Here is an 18,592-nt window from a genome sequence, read left to right as displayed (position 1 = left end):
ACAGTGACGTTCCTCACCGAGCCACACCATCTGCAGTGTGCTCTGACCACTCTCTCCATGTTTGTAAATCTGAAATATACCATTCTCTGTGGCCTGTTTTTCCTGGAAGAAGGAATAGTAATCACGTTTGAAATCTGTTGCACTAAGGATAAGGAAATTAACTACGAGTTTGTGAGAGCTGTCATAACAAGGTACCACAGATTGGAGGCTTAAATGACAGAAATTTATTGCTTGGTTCTGGAGGCTGGGAGGTCTAAGATCAGGGTGGTGGTGTGGTGGGGTTGTGGTCTCTCCTCCTGATTTGTACATGGCTGTCTTCTTTGGACCTTCAAGTGATGGGGAGCCAGTGAGCTCCCTGCTGTGTCTTCTTATAAGGGTGCCAATCCCATCAGGGGGCCCCACCCTCACAACCTCACCTAAATCCAGTTATTAGAGTTCCCTTGTGGCTCAGCAGCAACAACCTGACCAGCATCCATAAGGATTCAGGCTCGACCCCCCCAGCCCTGCCCATCAGGTCAAGGATCCGGCGCCTTCAATCTGTAACAACTGCCAAAAGTTAATGTTTGATAAAGCTGGGTGGTGGGTATAAAGTCATCATTATATTATGTTCCTTCTTGTGTATACATTTGAATTAATTTGCATTATTTCATGATAAAAATGCATAAAAAAGAATAACTACACACATACACACAAAGATTAGAAATGGTCTCTGCTGCTCTGATTTACAGCAACCATCCCATTACCTTGGTGCTCGAGGCTGTTGGCGGAAAGGCTCCTTCAGTGTACCCCTGGCTTCTCTTTGGAACACACCCCCTGTTGCCTTGCTTCAAGCTGGATCAGGATCCACTACCCCCAAGCAGGAAAGGCAGCCCTAAAGGGCTCTTGCAGTTAGCTCCTCAGGAAGCAGTTCAGGAGTTCCTGCTGTGGCTCAGCAGTAACAAACCTGACTAGCAACCATGAAGATGTGGGTTCAATCCCTGGCCTCGCTCAGTGAGTTAAGTATCCGGCATTGCTGTGAGCTGTGGTGTAGGTTGCAGGTGCAGCTCAGATCTGGCATGGCTGTGGCTATGGTGTAGGCCAGCAGCTGTAGCTCTGACTTGACCCCTAGCCTGGGAACTTTCATATGCTGCCAGTGAAGCCCTGAAATAAAACACGAAAGAGGAGTTCCCGTCGTGGCGCAGTGGTTAACGAATCTGACTAGGAACCATGAGGTTGCGGGTTCGGTCCCTGCCCTTGCTCAGTGGGTTAACGATCCGGCGTTGCCGTGAGCTGTGGTGTAGGTTGCAGACGCGGCTTGGATCCTGCGTTGCTGTGGCTCTGGCGTAGGCTGGCAGCTACAGCTCCGATTCGACCCCTAGCCTGGGAACCTCCATATGCCGTGGGAGCGGCCCAAGAAATAGCAAAAAGACAAAAAGACAAAAAAAAAAAAAAAAAAAAAAAAAAAAAAAAAAAAAAACCCACGAAAGAAATTAAAAAAAAAAAAAAAAAAAAAAAAAAAGGCAGTTCAGGTGGTGCCATCCAAGGGAAGACACGAGTGTGTCAGTGCCCCCAGCTATTTCTCCACCTCTCACTTGGAATTGGGTAGTACTTTCCTCTCTAATTCCTGGAAATTGTAAGCACCAAGGAATGGGCCCTCCTTGGCTCAGGCCTCAGCTGGAGGTCAGGCCCGACATGAGGCAAAAGGCCTCTCTCCCTGGGGAGATGGTGGAATGAGGGGGTGGGAAAGAAATTCAAGGCTGGGGTGTGCCTGCTTTTGGCTGTGGAGGGCCCCTGCTCCCCGGCTAGGGCATGGGAAACGGGCCTCTCAGCCAAAGGACCAGTGCCCCTGAGGCAGGCAACTCTCCAGGCAAGAGCAGGAGCAGATGTGCAGGAAAGGGGCCTTGTCCTGGGGATGCAGCTCCTTGAGAACTTAAGCATTTTGCATATCATTTCGTCTTTCTCTCAAGTACTTACCACCCTGAGCACAGAATCAGCACTCAGAAATGTGCTGGAGGACAACCCTTTATTAGCCCCTAGAGCATTTTTCTATACCAAGGCAAAAAGTAAAAGGCAGGGGCAAGGAAAACCTGAAGAAGGACCTCAAGAGGTCCCTAGGGCTCAGCCAGGACGCATGGCGGAGGCCTTCTCTTCAGATCAGGGGTATCAGCAGACAGGGGGGAAAGGTTGCCCGACTCCACGGAGACAGGCTGACCACTCAGTCTGAAGGGAAGCAGAGTGGTGTCCAACCAGGACAGTTAGAACTTGCTGGTGTACAGGGTCATAAGCCACTTGGGCATTCGGAGGAAGCTGGGCAAGAAGGAGGCCATCCAGCTCAGGCTGGGGATGTGGGAGAGAACAGAGCTCACAGACAAGTAGTCCTGGACGGGGCGGCCTGTGGAGCACAGGAAGAGGATGAGGGCCACATTTCCCACACCTCAGACGTCCTCCCCTTGGCTGAAAGACTGGGTGGGATGTGAGGGAGGAAGGAAGAGGGAGGGAGGTCCAGGCCAGCTGCTGGGCCAGAGTTCTTACCATCCACGTCCCGTAGGCCATAGCGCCGCGCCAGGTCACAGGATGGCAGCACCTTCCCGCTCAGGCTCAGGATATTGGGGTCTGTGGGCACATAGACAGCTGAGCTGACATGGGAGGGGTGCACTGTGACAGGCTTGGGCCCAATGGCACAGGACACTATTGAGACAGGCTTAGGAGCCCAGATTTGTTTCTCTGTTCCTAGAAAGGTTCAGGCCTCTGGCTCCTGGCTGCACCTCCCAGGAGCCAGTTCCTGAGGCCCCCGCCCCTCAAACTGGGCATCGGATCCTTTGGGCCTTGAGAAGCCAGAGAAAGAAGGTATATTCCTCAACCACACCCTGAGCCAGGACCCAGAACCGGCTGCCACAACCCTACAGATCTTCCATGCCCTTTCTTGTTACCAGCTGCCCCAACCTCTTCACCTGTTGCCAGTGCCACCACACATTTGCCACTCATTTCTGTGGTCTCCGCGGATGAGAATGGCAATTTGATCTGAAACACAGGGCAGAGACAATGGAGGGTTAATTTCCAAGAGTGCTGCCCAAGTTCCTTTCCCACTTTCAGCTTCTGTCCCAGGAGGGAGAGGTCCTTGTCAGCCTGGCGCCAGGACCCACTGCCTTTCTGCCTTTCCTAAGTGGAAGGATGTGGGGATGCCAACTATGTCTGGACCTTCTAGACTAGTTCAGTGTCGAGGTCAAGAGCATGGGCTTTGGAGCAGGACAATCTTTCCACTGTGACTTTGACCAAGTTTTTTTTTTTTTTCTTTTTTTTTTTTTTAAGGGCAAGAAATAGATTTATGAGGATAGGACGCTTGTGAGAGATGCAGGCAGGCAGGTATGGAAGCTCTGCTGACCAAGTTTTTTAACCTCCCTGAGTTTTGGTTTCCCCATCGGTAGATTGGAGATACCAAGTCCTTTACAGGAGCAAAGAACATAATGTGTGCCAGTGCTCAGCCCCAAGCAGCTAGGGATTTACTCTTTGCTGTTCTTATTGCCTTGTCTTTGAGGATGGAGAGGCCTTCTCTGCCGCTCTTGCCCTCCCCTCACCAACCTGCTCAATCATGTGGTCATCAGCAGTGTCAGCCTTTATCATGTACTCCTTCAGCGTTTCTGTCTGCACCAACCCTGGCCACAGAGACACGTAGCTGACCCCGTGGCGCCGCAGCTCCTGGGCACAGTCGGCAGCCAGCCTGTCGCACTGCAGAGGGACAGAAGGCTGAGAGAAAGCCAGGACACCGGGCTGTGTCACCTTCCTCCTGTCTTCCCTGCTTCTGATGAAGACGTCCCAGGCCCCTGGCCTGCCCAGGAGCCCTGCCTCAGCTGTCCACCTGCCCCAGTGAGCTGCCAACTCTAGCCAGCTGAGAGGAACCTGGGCGAAGGCACCATCCATGCAAGGGCAGAGGGAGAGGCAAGGGCCGGTCGGCCTCATCACTGATCACTGGGGTGTCTCCTGAGCTATGGGTACTGTCATTGTCCTATACCTCCCCAACCCGTGCTCTTGGGTTCTCACCGCAGCTTTGCCCACACCATAGGGGACACTGAAGAGATACTGCAGCCCCCCAATGGAGGAGATGATCACAATGAGCCCCCGGCCAGCTGGTACCATCAGCCGTGCTGCATACACCGAGCACAAGTAGTGGCCTCTAGAATGTGAGGCAAAGAAGAAGGAATGAAACATGGTCAGGGCTGCCCAGGGAAGCTTCCTCTGCCCCCTGCTGGCTTCTGAGCTGGGAGAAAGCCACATAGGGGCTGCTGTGAGCCTGGTGAATCAAGGGCTTGAGGCCACATTCTGAGAGGGACATTGGTAAAATTAACCACCAAAGGATGAGAAACGGCAATCTTTAGAAGACTATAATGGAAGAAAAGCACTCTGTCATGACAGCAATAACAAACCTACAAAACTTTGGGGGATACAACATAATAAATACATAGTTTCTACAAGGAAAAACTATAAAGTTCGGTTTAATATCAAAGAGCAAGTACAGACATAATTTATTGAGAAGAATCAATGTGTAAAAACATCAGTTCTACTTAAATTAATCCATAGAGTCAGTCAATTTACCTTATCTCTCTCTCTCTCTTTTTTTTTTTTTTTTTTGCTTTTTAGGGCCACACCCACGGCATATGGAGGTTCCCAGGCTAGGGGTCGAATGGGAGCTGTAGCCACTGGCTTATGCCACAGCCACAGCAACTCGGGATCCAAGCCACATCTGTGACCTAGAGGACAGCTCATGGCAACGCCAGATCTTCAATCCACTGAGTGAGGCCAGGGATCGAACCTGCAACCTCATGGTTCCTAGTCGGATTTGTTTCTGCTGCGCCAGGACAGGAACTCCGAGTTATATCTCAATAAAACTTTTGGAGAAATTGATCATATAATCTAAAGCTCAATGAGAATAAATGCGTGAGAAAAGCCAGGAAAATTCTGAGAAGGAAAGAGTGGTATCTCGTGGCTGAGGGGGATATGCGGCCCTTGTTCTGCCAGCCTTCATTAAAACGTGCAATGACATAAGAGTTAAAAAATGCTGTGCTGGTACAAACAAACAAAGCAGTCAATGATGAATCCAAATGTAAAAGAGAATTCAGCAGATTATAAATGGAGCATTTCAAACTAATGAGGAGAGATGGACCACTCAGTAAATGGATTTGGGACAACTAGTCAGGTATTTAGTGGGTGGGATTGGCTCTCTACCCATTTATTATTTTAAAACGAAGTCCAAATATATTTTGAAGGTAAAAAAATGAATGCATGAAGTTCCCGTCATGGTGCAGTGGAAACGAAAATGACTAGGAACCATGAGGTTGTGGGTTCGATCCCTGGCCTTGCTCAGTGGGTTAAGGAGCTGGTATTGCCATGAGCTGCAGATGTGGCTCAGATCTGCCATTACTGTAGCTGTGGTGTAGGCCAGCAGGTGCAGATCCAATGTGACTCCTATTCTGGGAACTTCCATGTGCCACGGGTACAGCCCTTAAAAAAAAATAATAATAAAACAAAACAAAACTGGAGTTCCTGTTGTGGTGCAGCACAAATGAATCCAACTAGGAACCATGAAGTTGTGGGTTCAATCCCTGGCTTTGCTCAGTGGGTTAAGGATCCGGCATTGCTGTGAGCTGTGGTGTAGGCCGGCAGCAACAGCTCTGATTAGACTCCTAGCCTGGGAACTTCCATATGCCTTGGGTGCGGTCCTAAAAAGACAAAAGACAAAAGACAAAAAAAAAAAAAAAAAAAAAACCAACCCAACCCAACCCAACCCAACCAAACAATAAAAAACAGATTTGGGCATCTTTGGCCAATCAGAGGTGCAAAACTTGCCTGATCTCAGGGCCTGATACTGTCTTGTATGATTGAGGACATGGGGAAACAGATGTTCTCCTTCATCACTGAGAGATTATAAATTGGCAGGGTCTTTTTTGGAAGACAGTTTGATAATATTTATTAAGTCTTTAAGAAGTACATATCGGAGTTCCCATTGCAGCTCAGTGGTAATGAACCCAACTAGTATCCATGAGGATGTGGGTTCGAACCCTGGCCTCGCTCAGTAGGTTGTAGATGTGGCTTGGATCCTGCGTTGCCGAGGCTGTGGTGTAGGCTGGCAGCTGTAGCTCCATCGACCCCTATCCTGGCAACTTCCACATGCTGTGGGTGTGGCCCTACTTTTTCTCCAGCTCCAGTCTAATCAGAGCTGCAGCCACTGGCCTACACCAGAGCCATAGCAACTTGGGATCCGAGCCGAGTCTGCAGCCCATACCACAGCTCACGGATCCTTAATCCACTGAGCAAGGCCAGGGATCGAACCTGCAACCTCATGGTTCCTAGTTGGATTCGTTAACCACTGTGCCACGACGAGAACTCCAAGAAGTACATATTTTTTGACATAAGAATTCCACTACTGCACTAGATAAGGGGATAAATAAATTATGGTATCTCTTCCCAGTGGACTATTTAAAAGAATGGTGAATATATATTAGGCTATTAACAGGAGCTCTATCTCAGGCAAGGGAGAAAGGGGTGGGGATGAGGGAGTAAGATCATCCTGTCCTTCACAGTATGTGATATATAAATGCCCGGTAACCAGAAAAAATTTCTTTCACATGGGAAATAAGATGCTTCAAATGAAAACAAGTAGAGAGCTACGGTTTCAAAAGGAGACCCAGCCTAAGGTAGTGCAGAAGAAAGACACAATAAATGCGTGTGTGCATGCGTGCAAGGGAGATGTTTGTGTGCTTCTTAGAGGCTCACAAAGTGACCTTCACCTTGAGGAATTCACCAGGGCTCAGGGGCCAAGGTCTGGGCCTTTGCCTTGTAGGCTCAAAACCCTGACCAGCAAGAGATGAGAGTGAGGAAGGTTCTGGAGGGCTAAGGATATGGGTGCTGTCAATTTCCAGCTCCCTGGGTATTCTTCTCTTGACTCTTAACTGACCATCCACCTCTGTCCCCACAACCTTTATTCCACTTTGGAAATCACAACTGGATCCTAATCCTTTTTTTGTATTTTTTTTTTATTTTTAGGGCCACACCAGTGGCACATGGAAGTTCTGAGGCTAGGGATCAAATTGGAGCTACAGCTATCAGCCTACACCACAGCCACATCAATGATAGATGTGAGCCACATCTGTGACCTACACTGCAGCTTGTGGCAACACCAGATCCTTAACCCACTGAACAAGGCCAGGGATCAAACCCACGTCCTCATGGATACTAGTTGGGTTTTAACCTGCTAGGCCACAATGGGAACTCCTGGATTCTATCCTGCTTCCCTGGGAGTGCCACTAGAAGCTGTGGGTGTTCTTAGATGCTTTAGAGAGAGATTTGCATATAATTGCTTGGTGACTCCCACAGGTGGCCGTGCACACCCATGACCCACACAGCGTAGTTTCTGAGAGGGTGCCCTCTTTCCAACAATAAACACAGACCCAACTAGTACATATCATGCTGGGTGAACTCTAAATGCTGTGTTTCATCTCACCCCTGTGTCACACGTAGGTGTAAATCCATGACACCCCTGCCCTATCAACTCAGACCTGGGGGTGCCCTTGCCTGTGGGTCTGGAGTGAGGAGCTAGAGGCTAAGACGGCTGGCACTGAATCTTCCTTAACGACCTTCCCCGATCTAAAACAAACCAATTCCTTCCTCTAACCATCTCTGGAAACACTGACTATGGATGGTGTGCTTTATTGAGGGAAAGAGGCTCCCTTTTGAGCCGTGCATTTGAATGGGCAGAAACTGAGGTAAGGAAGAGGGCAAGGGCAACTTCAGGTGAACATTACTGACAGAAACAAGGCAGAAGGTGATGTTCCTAGGTACAGATTCACCTGAATGAAACTTCTTCAGAAGTTAGTGGACAAATGGGACAGAAAGGAGAAGAAAGAGACAAAGAAGTCAGAAGGAAAAGGAGCGGGCACATGGGGAAAGGTCTGGGCTCCTAGCTGGGCTGAGAGTGTGGGGGGAAGGCCTTTGTGGGTATAGGGGTGGGCTGGGGAGGGGAACACCCACCTGAGTCCCACGTTGTTGACATCATCCCAAACGGAGGCAGGGCTTTCCCAGAATGCCTTCTTCCTATTGTTTATGATCGCCTGGAAAGCATAGGGACAGTGAAGAATAGGTTGATCAGAAAGCAGGAAGGTATATGAGGCTGGATAATGGAAGGGATAATGAGTGGAGAGGAGGACTCAGAGGTCAGAGGGGGAGGTCAGGAGTTCGGAGCAGAGTTGAAGTTCAAAGAGCACCTGGACACCAGCATAGGCATTGTTGACCAGCACATCTAGACGCCCCTGCTGTTCTCGAGCCACCTGCTGAAATAGGCTTTGCACTTCACTCTCCTGGCTTGAATCACACACCACAGGCACACACCGGCCCCCTCGGGATTGCGCCTAGAGAGGGACAGAGGGGAAAGGAACTCCCAGTCATACACTGTGTGAGACACAAAACAGCTCCCCACTGCTCCCAGGGTGGCAGCTGAGAAGGCCTGGCACAGGGCTCAGAGCTAGCAGCTGAGGAAACATTGTGGGCAATACTGCCCTCTGGTGGCTGTTTTAGGAGTTTCAGGAAGGCTAAGCCCTCCCATCGTGTAGCCAGATGGATGGGGATCCCAGGTTTAAAATCTACAGACATTTACTGGGGCCTACCATGTGCAAGGCACTGTAGTCTGTGTGCGGAGGGTGAGGGAGAAACAAGGCTTGGTGGCTGCTCTTAAAAAATGAGTGTATAGGAGTTCCTGTCGTGGTGCAGTGGTTAACAAATCCGACTAAGAACCATGAGGTGGCGGGTTCGACCCCTGGCCTTGCTTAGTGGGTTAAGGATCCGGCATTGCTGTGAGCTGTGGTGTAGGTCGCAGACGTGGCTCAGATCTGGTGTTGCTGTGGCTCTGGCGTAGGCTGGCGGCTACAGCTCCAATTTGACCCCCAGCCTGGGAACCTCCATATGCCATGGGAGCAGCCCAAGAAATGGCATTATTAAAAAAAAAAAAAAAAAAGAAAAAAAAAGAAATGAGTGTATGGAGTTTCCATCTTGGTGTAGTAGAAACGAATCTGACTAGGAACCATTAGGTTTCAGATTTGAACCTTGGCCTTGCTCAGTGGGTTAAGGATCTGGTGTTGCCATGAGCTGTGGTATAGGTCAGATGTGGTTTGGATTAGGTGTTGCTGTGGCTCTGGCGTAGGCTGGCAGCTACAGCTCTGATTAGACCCCTAGCCTGGGAACCTTCATATGCCACGGGTGTGGCCCTAAAAAGACAAAAGACAAGATGAAAAAAAAAAAAAAAGAAAGAAAGAAAGAAAAGAAAGAAATGAGTATCTTTTTATTCGTTCTAGATCATTTCCATCTGGCATACCCTTAGCTCCCATCCTTCACATCTCACATGGAATCTCAACTCTGTCGCAGCCCTCTTACCCTCAATCCATCAATTCACTTGCCTGGTAAGTGAGAAATCAATACTCTCAGACATAAACTAGTTCTACTTCCTGATCTACCTCACCCTCTACAAATGTGTCCCCATCCTCTAACTTCAGAAAAAGAATACCTTATTCAAGAACTATCCTCTATACAGCTGGCCAATAGGGACATGAAAAAATGCTCAACATCACTGATTATTAGAGAAATGCAAATCAAAACTACCCTGAGATACCACCTCACACCAGTCAGAATGGCCATCATTAACAAGTCCACAAATAACAAATGCTGGAGAGGGTGTGGAGAAAAGGGAACCCTCCTGAACTGTTGGTGGGAATATAAACTGGTACAACCACTATGGAGAAGAGTATGGAGGTACCTTAGAAAACTATACACAGAACTACCATACGACCCAGCAATCCCACTCTTGGGCATATATCCAGACAAAACTTTCCTTAAAAAAGACACATACACCCGCATGTTCATTGCAGCATTATTCACAATAGCCAAGACATGGAAACAACCCAAATGTCCATTGACAGACCATTGGATTAGGAAGATGTGGTGTATATATACACAATGGAATACTGATCAGCCATTAAAAAGAACAAAATAATGCCATTTGTAGCAACATGGATGGAACTAGAGACTCTCATCCTGAGTGAAATAAGTCAAAAAGAGAAAGACAAATACCATATGATATCACTTATATCGGGAATCTAATATATGGCACAAATGAACCTTTCCACAGAAAAGAAAATCATGGACTTGGAGAATAGACTTGGGGTTGCCAAGGGGGAGGGGGAGGGAGTGGAATGGATTGGGAGCTTGGGGTTAACAGATGCAGACTATTGCCTTTGGAATGGGTTAGCCATGAGATCCTGCTGTGTAGCACTGGGAACTATGTCTGGTCACTTACGATGGAGCATGATAATGTGAGAAAAAAGAATGTATACATGTAGGTGTAACTGGGTCACCATGCTGTACAGTAGAAAATCAACAGAACACTGTAAACCAGCTATAATGGAAAAAAATAATAATCATTATATTTAAAAGAACTATCCTCACATTTTCCAGATCTGTGCACTGGGTCCCACTGTCAGACCTTCCTGCCTAACTTCTCACCCACATTTCCAGAACATTCTGTGCACACATATCACTTTCCATAATCACATCAATTACTTTTATCTTATCACTTACTGCATTAATATTACATTGAAATGATCCGTTTCTGCCTTGGACTTCCTGTTGGACTCTTTCTTTTTTTGGCCATGCCTGAGACATGGAAGTTCCAGGGCCAGGGGCTGAACCCATGCCACAACTGTAACCAGAGCCATAACAGTGACAATGCTAAATCCTTAACCCACTGAGTCACTAGAGAACTCTTGGACTCTTTTAAGAGCAGAAGTTATGTCTTACTAATCTTGTTAATTCCAGTGCTTCACCCAGTGCCTAGCAAATCAAAATCATCCCAATGTTGAAATGAAATCCAGTAGAAAAGTCAAGCAAAAATATACGATTCAATAAAGTCTTGACTAAATTAGAGAAAAGGCATAGGTCCACAACTTTTAGCTGCAATTTCAAAATCTCTGAAACACTCAACAGAAAGTTTTTTTCATAAAATTCACTCAGTGGCAAAATGTGACCTGAAGCTAGGGCGTTTATTTATCCCACGTTCGGTACATATTCATGCTTTGTTGAGGAATATCATGGTTTCAGGTAAGGAATTAGAGGGAAGTTAATGGGAAGAGCTCCCTCAGGTGGTTTCTGCCCCTGGGGTCCCAGAGGACGCACTCACCTCCTGGGCAGTGACCTGCAGCGTGTCAAGATGGCGGCCAGTGATGTAAACTGTGGCACCTGCTTCGCAGAGCTGTAAAGCGATGCCACGGCCAATACCCCTGGAAGCACCTGTCACCACGCACACTTGGCCCTGCATGGGTGCTACCATGACTCACAAGAGAAGGGGTTAAATCTGTGGAAGCAAAGACCTGCTCTGAGGAAAAGACTGTGTATGTCGGGGGCGGCCTCTGACAAAGGTAAGAGGGAGAGCCAAGGTTGAGATCCTTTGAAGGGAGAGAAGTTTCAGAGGGGGCCAACTAGTGCAGGCTCCCGGACAAGGCTGGCTGTCCTTTCTGGGAAGCCAAGGAGTTTAGAAGGGGACTGTGTGAGGCTGTCCAGGCCGGCCACCTACTGGGACTATGAGTGGGGCTGACTGGGTGGGAGACTGTGGCAGGACAGTTCTGGCGCGTCCACGCAGAGTCCTGTACTATCTAGAGCTCTGGCCACTGGTCCGGAGGCAGTGGAGTGGGCGGGGGGCCCAGGGACCGTAAGCCTTAAGTGGAGGGGGCTCGTGCCTCTTACCTGCCACCTGTGCTGCCTCTGGACTCGTCACACCGTCTCGCTCGTTCTCGGAGGACTTTAATTCCGTTTTCAGGGGCGGGACAAGGCGACGTCAACCGGGTCAGAATACGACGCTGGGGTGGAAGTCCGCGCTCTGGCCGGGTTTCCGCCGTGGACGCGGAGGGAAGCACGACTTCAGATGTGCGAGGGGACCCCACAAACAGGGGCGGGGCGATCCCGTGGCCCAGCCACGCCCACCCCGGAAGGGGCCGTCGCGCGGCTCTGACGTGTAACGCTGCGCCCTGAGCGTGCCGGCGTGTCTAAACTCTACCCTGCCCCAGCCCTCACCTGCTGCGTGAGTGTTCCTTGGCCGCTAAGGAAGGTTTTGCTGGCGGAGCGGGCACGGAGCAGCCATGGGGCTGGGCCCGCGCTCCTGCCACCCGGCGGGGCGAGGGTTCCCAGCTGGCGGCAAACGAGGACGCGGAGCCAAGGGTTCGGGGCGCCCCGCATCAAGCCGCCAGCAACCTTGCCCGCCTCCGGAGGGGCGCTCGGAGCCAGCTACAGATGCCCACCCTCACCTGAGCTCCGAAGCTCTAGGATATTTCCGTCGGGCGCTCTCCGCGCTGAAAGAGGCCCCCGAGGCAGGAGAAGAACGAGGTAGGAAGCAACTTCGGGGTGAGATCAAGGAAGGGGCTCGTTGGGCATAAAATTCAGGACAGGCAAGGACATTTTCGTGGGTCCCCGGGGTGTAGGGACTTAGTTTCTATCTCCTGTATCCCCTTTCTTACTCCCCGCCCCTTGGATAGGTGATGGAACATAACCTTATTCTCCTTTCGGTCTCTTCGATATATTTCTTTTTTTTGTTTTTCCAGAGCTGATGGTGCACAATGTTTTGAAAGAAGTGGAGGCTCAGGCCCTGGCCCTGGCTACAAACAGGACTGGTAGTGAGATGCTGCAGGAACTCTTAGGGTTCAGTCCCCTGAAACCGCTGTGTCGAGTATGGGCTGTTCTGCGCCCCAACTTGCGCTTTGTGGCCTGCCATCGATGTGGGGTCCATGTACTGCAAAGTGCTTTGCTGCAGCTGCCTCGATTGCTAGGGAGCCCTGCAGAGGAGGAGGAGGAGGAGGAAGAGGAGGAGAATGGGAAGGATGATTCTTTGGAGACCGTGGAGGAGTTGGTCCTGGGACTAGCTGCTGAGGTGTGTGATGATTTTCTTTTCTACTGTGGAGACACACATGGCAGCTTCGTGGTCAGAACTTTGCTGCAGGTATTGGGAGGCACTCTTCTGGATTCTGAGAGAGCCAGGCATCGAGGTTCCCAGTCACCTGGTAAGTATTACAGGAGAGGGATGTGGACCTAGAGGGAAGGAGAGTTTGGAAGTTCAGAAGTAGAGAATAAGCAGAATATTTCTTCATGACCTTGAGGAATTATCAGAGAAATTAGGACAGGGATAGCAGGTGAAAGATTAGTGTGCATAGAGGCCCAGAGGTAAGATGCATAGGTGTGTTTAGGGGACAGAGCTGTTAGAAGAATGGGAGGAAGTGGAAGAGGTGATTCATTCAAACATTGGATTTCCTTTTTTTTTTTTTTTTAAACCAAAATTCACAGTAAGAAAAAAAATTTTTAAATATAACTCAACATTCTTGTGCGTTTATATGCACATATTGGATTCAAGCAAAAGTTCAGGAAACCATGCCCTTACTACATGCAACCCACTTTGGTATTTTCTTTCTTTTCTTATTTAATTCTTTTGTGTTCCATTAAAAATGCTTGTTGTGGGAGTTCTCACTGTGGTTAAGTATCCAGCGTTGTATGCAGTGGCTTGGGTCTCTGCTGAGGCTTGGGTTTGATCCCTTACCAGCATGCAGTGGGTTAAGGATCCAGCCTTACTGCATCTGAGGCATAGGTTGCAGTAGCTCAGATTCAGTCCCTGACTGGAGAACTTTCTTTTTTTTGTCTTTTTTTTTGCTATTTCTTGGGCCGCTCCCGCGGCATATGGAGGTTCCCAGGCTAGGGGTTGAATCGGAGCTGTAGCCACCGGCCTACGCCAGAGCCACAGCAACACGAGATCCAAGCCGCGTCTGCAACCTATACCACAGCTCACGGCAACGCCGGATCGTTAACCCACTGAGCAAGGGCAGGGACCGAACCCGCAACCTCATGGTTCCTAGTCGGATTCGTTAACCACTGCGCCACGACGGGAACTCCTGGAGAACTTTCATATGTGAAAGGTTCAGCCAAAAAAAAAAAAAAAAGTAATAATAACAATAATCCTTGTGGAGACCCACTTAATTGATTTCATGATATACTCATAGGCAATGATTTACATTTTGGAAAACACTGAGAAATAAGGTGAGTTTAGGTGAGGCCTAATTTTGGAACCCCTTGAATTCCTGGCTGAAAAGTTTGAACTATCTCCTATGGACCATGGGGGGCTGGTTTAAGTTTCTTAGAAAAATTAAAATGGAAATGTAGTCTCAGTTTAGTCACCCAGATGAAAAGACGTTGAGTTGAGGCGTACGTGTTCTGTATCTCCAAGCCGAATGCTAGTTCACCTGTGGCATTCGTCTCTTTCCTGGATGGCTGTTTGTGATCTCATCACTGCGCACATTCTTGATCTTCCTTCAGAGGCCCAAAGGGCCCCATCTCGGGAATGTAAGCCAACTGATTTCGAGGTCCCTGAAACCTTCTTGAATTGCCTTCAGGACCTGAGCTCCTGCTTTGTGAAGGACATTGCTGGTAAGGAGGGAAATAGGGGGAAGATCTAGGATCTTTTTTTCTGGAGGTGATTACCATCAAACAAGTCTCTTATTTTGATCAGTCTTAATACTCTTTTTCAAATCTGATCTGGTTTGATGTGAAAACTCTATATAGACCATTTGTGTCCATAGTTCCTTCTGCCTATTGCTTGGGGTTTGAGGTTGTAGACATCATCTGGATTTGGAGAAAGCTGCTCTTATTATTTCTGCCCTCTCCCCACAGTGTTTATCACTGACAAGATCTCCAGCTTCTGCCTTCAAATGGCCTTACAGATTTTACACCGCAAGCTGCCTCAGTTTTGTGCCCACCTCTGTAGTGCTGTGATTGGCTACCTGAGTAGCCGCAATTCATCAGCAGATGGCAGGTATGGACAGGGCCTCAGGATTGACCAGGGTTCGTGGGCTATGAGAAATGAATGACATGATGTGGGTATTTTGTTTGTCTTTTTATTTTTTATTTTTATTTTTTTCTTTTGCTTTTTAGGGCCGCACCTGAGGCATATGGAGGTTCCCAGGCTAGAGGTCCAGTCAGAGCCACAGCCACAGCAACATGGGATCCAAACTGCGTCTGTAACCTACACCACAGCTCACAGCAATGCCAGATCCTTAACCCACTGAGAGAGGCCAGGGATCAAACCCTCATCCTCATGGTTCCTTGTTGGTTCATTAACCACTGAGCCACAAAGGGAACTTCTGTCTGTTTTAAAGGATGAAGGTTTTTTTTTTTTTTTTTTTTTTTGCCACTTTTTTGGAAGTCTGGTTTTACTGAGTTATAACTGACATCCAGCACTGTATAAGTTTAAGGTGTGCAGCATAATGATTTCACTTACCTCATGAGACAGTTACCACAGGAAGTTTAGTGAACCTCCATCATCACATATAGATACAAAATTTAAAGAAATAGAAAACAAATTTCTTTTTCTTGTGATGAGAATTCTTAGGATTTACTCTCTTAACAACTTCATATGTGATATACAGTAGTGTTAGCTATATTTTTCACATGTCATCCCTAGTATTTATCTTATAATTAGAAATTTGTACCTTTTGACTGCCTTCAGCCAATTCCCTTCCCCCCCACACACCCTCCCACCTCTGGTTACCACAAATCTGATCTCTTTTGCTATGAGTTTGTTTGTTTTGTTTGTTTTTGAAGTATAATTGCCCTCCAACACTATGTTAGTTACACAACATAGTGATTAGATATTTCTGTACACTTCAAAACGATCATTGAGATAAATCCAGTGATGTGGATATTTTGGATGAAATGAAGTTAAGACTACCTGATCACTTTCTCCTTGTTCCCAGCCCCCTACTGCTATTTCTGCGTGATCAGACAAGCTCCAGACTCCTGGAGCAGGTGCTGTTGGTGTCAGAGCCTGCGAGGCTTCAGAGTCTCTTTGAAGATCACTTTCAAGGACACTTGCAGACCCTGGCTGCACATCCTATAGCCAACTTCCCTTTGCAGCGTTTTCTGGATGCTATCACCACCACTGAGTTGGTGAGTTGGGAACTTGGCTGAGTCTCTTTGTGTACTTCATTGTTTCTGTTGGTTCTTGTTCACTGAGACTTGTTTTACCGTGTGCCTGCCTCTGTATTTGCAACAGTGTGCCGGCCATTCCCCTTGAGAAGTTTTTCCTGGAGCTTTCCCAGAACTTAGGGCGAAGGTACCTTCTTCCCAGAAAGGATTTGCTTTCGCTTCTCTCAGGTGCCAATGCCAGCAGGATATTATTATAATTTTGCTTTTCAGGGCCACACCTGTGGTATGTGGAAGTTTCCAGGCTAGAGGTGGAATTGGAGCTGCAGCTGCTGGCCTGTGCCACAGCCACAGCCACACCAGATCCTTAACCCACAGAGTGAGGCCAGGGATTGAACTCAAATCCTCATGGATACTAGTCAGAGTTCAGTACCGCTGAGCCACAACAGGAACTCTCTAGAGTGCTAGATTCTTTATTCTATGTCTCCCCTCAGCTGTCCCCTGTGTTTGAGGAGCTGAGCCCTGCCCTGGAAGCCGTGCTGGCCCAGGGTCACCCAGGGGTGGTCATTGCCCTGGTGGGCGCCTGCCGCAGAGTTGGGACCCACCAAGCCCAGGTCCTGCAGCTGTTGTTGGAGGTGAGTGGGGGTTACCCACAACCCATTTATGGCCTGGGTTCAAATTCTACCTGTTAGGACTTTTCTAATCTTAAGTGGTTGTATTCGTGAACCCAACAGGTCTAATGCCCTGGGGAGTTCATAGATACAGGGGTAAGTGAGGCAAAAGCCATCTCATAGCTCTGGAATGAAAATTCTCTCTCAGAATAAAGAGAGAAGCATTTCTAAGAGATAAATGTTTAAAAATTATATTTAGAGAGGCTGGGGATACAGCAAGGTGGATGGGATCCTGTCCACATGCAGCATATCCTGTGGAGTTAGGCATTCTCAGCTCTCCTGAATGCTGTCCCCCGTCTGCAAGGCCGGGGCTAAGGATGAGGTAGTTCTCAGATTCATCATGTTTCGTCTTCCCTTCTAGGCCTTCCACTGTGCAGAGCCCGCTTCCCGGCAAGTGGCCTGTGTGCCTCTCTTTGCTGCTTTGATGGCTTATGAGGTGTACTATGGACTGGTGGAGGAGGAAGGGGCCGTGCCTGCGGAGCATCAGGTGAGGCAGAGGAGAGGCCAAGGGTGTGACCGATTGGGGACCAGGCCTCCCAGGGCTTTGGAAGCCCTTCACCACTCTAGTTTCATCCAAGTGGAGGTGGAAGTTTGGTGGCTGGCTCCTAATGCTCTGTCTCTGTCCTTCCAGGTAGAAATGGCCACAGCCAGGGACCTGGGGGAAGTGACAGTCATAGGGTCTCTACTGCTCCAGCATTTGCTGCACTTCTCCAGTCCTAGTCTTGTGCTTCGGAGTCTGGGTGCCTTGACAGGACCACAGCTTCTGACTCTGGCCCAGAGCCCTGCTGGTTCCCATGTGCTTGATGCGGTCTTGGCCAGTCCTGCCGTGACGCGTAAGCAGCGCCGCCGTGTGCTGAAGACCCTAAAGGTTAGAGTTTCCTGGCTTCTAAAAACTTTGATCACTCTGCCATCCTCCTTTTAGAGAATGTGAGCTTCCCCTTGCACTGTCCTTCAGAGTCACAGGGAGGATAGGTAGTTGCTAGACTGCTGTGGACTGTCCTAGAGGAACCCACCTTGCTTGTCTCAATGCAGGGACAATATGTGGCTCTGGCCTGTAGTCGCCATGGTAGCCGTGTGCTAGATGCCATCTGGAATGGAGCAGCCTTGGGGGCCCGGAAGGAAATTGCTGCTGAACTGGGTGAGTACCAGCACCTCTTTTTGATGTTTTCACACTCCTGTTCCTCACTCCCAAGAGCTATGTGGCTGAGGGTGGACCTAAATTCAGCAGAGGGTGGTCTTGGCTGTAGATTCTCAGTGGTCTGCTCTCCCCTTCCCCTCTGCTGAGTGTGCAGCCCTGTGCTCCCACCCACCTCCTGACTTCTGCTCTTTGCACGGGGAGGTGTTAACTCTATCCTAAGACAGGCCCAGGGTCCCAGAAAAATGGAGGGACCCTCAGCCCAAGTAGAATTTCTCCAAGCATGGGTGACTGACTGCATGGCAAAACTAAACATGAATGGTTCCCTTTGCAGGGGAGCGGAACCAGGAGCTGATAAGAGACCCTTTTGGCCACCATGTGGCTCGAAATGTGGCCCTGACTACCTTCCTGAAGCGTCGAGAGGCTTGGGAACAGCAGCAGGGAGCAGTGGCCAAGCGGAGGCGGGCCTTGAGCTCCATTCTTGAAGACTGAAGCCTCTGGATCGAACTGGGTGTTGATGGGGGAGGGGGGAAAGGAGTACCTATCCTGTCTCATTCCTAGTTTAAACCGGAGTCAAAAGTCTTACTGATAAACACTTTTATATTTTTATTGAAAGCACCTTTGTTATTTTGGGGAGGAAGGATACAGAGAAATAGCGATCTCAAGGTAGAGGAGCTTAGGGACAGGAGGAGTCATAAGGACCTCTAGGTATAGCAGCAGTCAGGGTGGGATCCAGGTGTCCGGGGACAGGCTGTGGTCTTTCAGGGAGCAGGAGACTGGAAAGGTGGCCAGGAGGCATAAGGTGGGGGTATAGGAC

The 18,592-nt window shown here is 48.9% G+C and overlaps 2 protein-coding genes and 1 long non-coding RNA gene across 4 annotated transcripts; 1 reads left to right on the top strand and 2 right to left on the bottom strand.

Annotated features, from left to right (window-relative positions):
- Window positions 1–201: 201 nt before the first annotated feature.
- LOC106504464 (uncharacterized) lies at window positions 202–1,360 on the bottom strand. Its single transcript, XR_001297954.3, has 2 exons — window positions 417–1,360; window positions 202–326 (listed from the first exon to the last, which is right to left on the bottom strand). It is a non-coding gene; the product is annotated as an uncharacterized LOC106504464 (long non-coding RNA).
- A 623-nt stretch (window positions 1,361–1,983) lies between these two features.
- DHRS1 (dehydrogenase/reductase 1) lies at window positions 1,984–11,975 on the bottom strand. Of its 2 annotated transcripts, XM_003128543.5 has the most exons (9): window positions 11,758–11,975; window positions 11,195–11,368; window positions 8,235–8,378; window positions 8,002–8,081; window positions 4,018–4,150; window positions 3,559–3,705; window positions 2,931–3,000; window positions 2,512–2,592; window positions 1,984–2,371 (listed from the first exon to the last, which is right to left on the bottom strand). In XM_003128543.5, exons 2-9 carry the CDS (start codon window positions 11,342–11,344, stop codon window positions 2,235–2,237), a joined length of 942 nt encoding a protein of 313 aa, XP_003128591.1. In that variant the 5' UTR covers window positions 11,345–11,368; window positions 11,758–11,975; the 3' UTR covers window positions 1,984–2,234. The 2 variants fall into 2 exon arrangements, with proteins under 2 accessions (XP_003128591.1, XP_084825219.1); XM_084969093.1 differs by lacking the exon at window positions 11,195–11,368.
- A 74-nt stretch (window positions 11,976–12,049) lies between these two features.
- NOP9 (NOP9 nucleolar protein) lies at window positions 12,050–18,390 on the top strand. Its single transcript, XM_001927718.5, has 10 exons — window positions 12,050–12,393; window positions 12,609–13,064; window positions 14,365–14,475; window positions 14,719–14,860; window positions 15,801–15,993; window positions 16,464–16,604; window positions 17,002–17,127; window positions 17,272–17,508; window positions 17,673–17,778; window positions 18,110–18,390. Exons 1-10 carry the CDS (start codon window positions 12,150–12,152, stop codon window positions 18,265–18,267), a joined length of 1,914 nt encoding a protein of 637 aa, XP_001927753.1. The 5' UTR covers window positions 12,050–12,149; the 3' UTR covers window positions 18,268–18,390.
- Window positions 18,391–18,592: the final 202 nt, after the last annotated feature.

The sequence above is a fragment of the Sus scrofa genome, chromosome 7 (genome assembly GCF_054392235.1).
Source record: "Sus scrofa isolate SSC_HxYL_T2T_F1_AM1 chromosome 7, Sscrofa_HxYL_maternal_Yorkshire_Landrace_v2.0, whole genome shotgun sequence".
Classification (NCBI taxonomy): domain Eukaryota; kingdom Metazoa; phylum Chordata; class Mammalia; order Artiodactyla; family Suidae; genus Sus; species Sus scrofa.
This window is presented reverse-complemented; position numbering and strand designations above follow the sequence as displayed.

Coding starts and splice junctions, on each gene's coding strand:
- NOP9 (XM_001927718.5), top strand. CDS start 12,150: ATGGGGCTGGGCCCGCGCTCCTGCCACCCGGCGGGGCGAGGGTTCCCA. Junction 13,065..14,364: donor TCGAGGTTCCCAGTCACCTG/GTAAGTATTACA, acceptor ATCTTCCTTCAG/AGGCCCAAAGGGCCCCATCT. Junction 16,605..17,001: donor TCCTGCAGCTGTTGTTGGAG/GTGAGTGGGGGT, acceptor CTTCCCTTCTAG/GCCTTCCACTGTGCAGAGCC.
- DHRS1 (XM_003128543.5), bottom strand. CDS start 11,344: ATGGTAGCACCCATGCAGGGCCAAGTGTGCGTGGTGACAGGTGCTTCC. Junction 8,379..11,194: donor TGCAGGTCACTGCCCAGGAG/GTGAGTGCGTCC, acceptor GTCCCTCTCTAG/GCGCAATCCCGAGGGGGCCG. Junction 4,151..8,001: donor GTCAACAACGTGGGACTCAG/GTGGGTGTTCCC, acceptor CTCACATTCTAG/AGGCCACTACTTGTGCTCGG.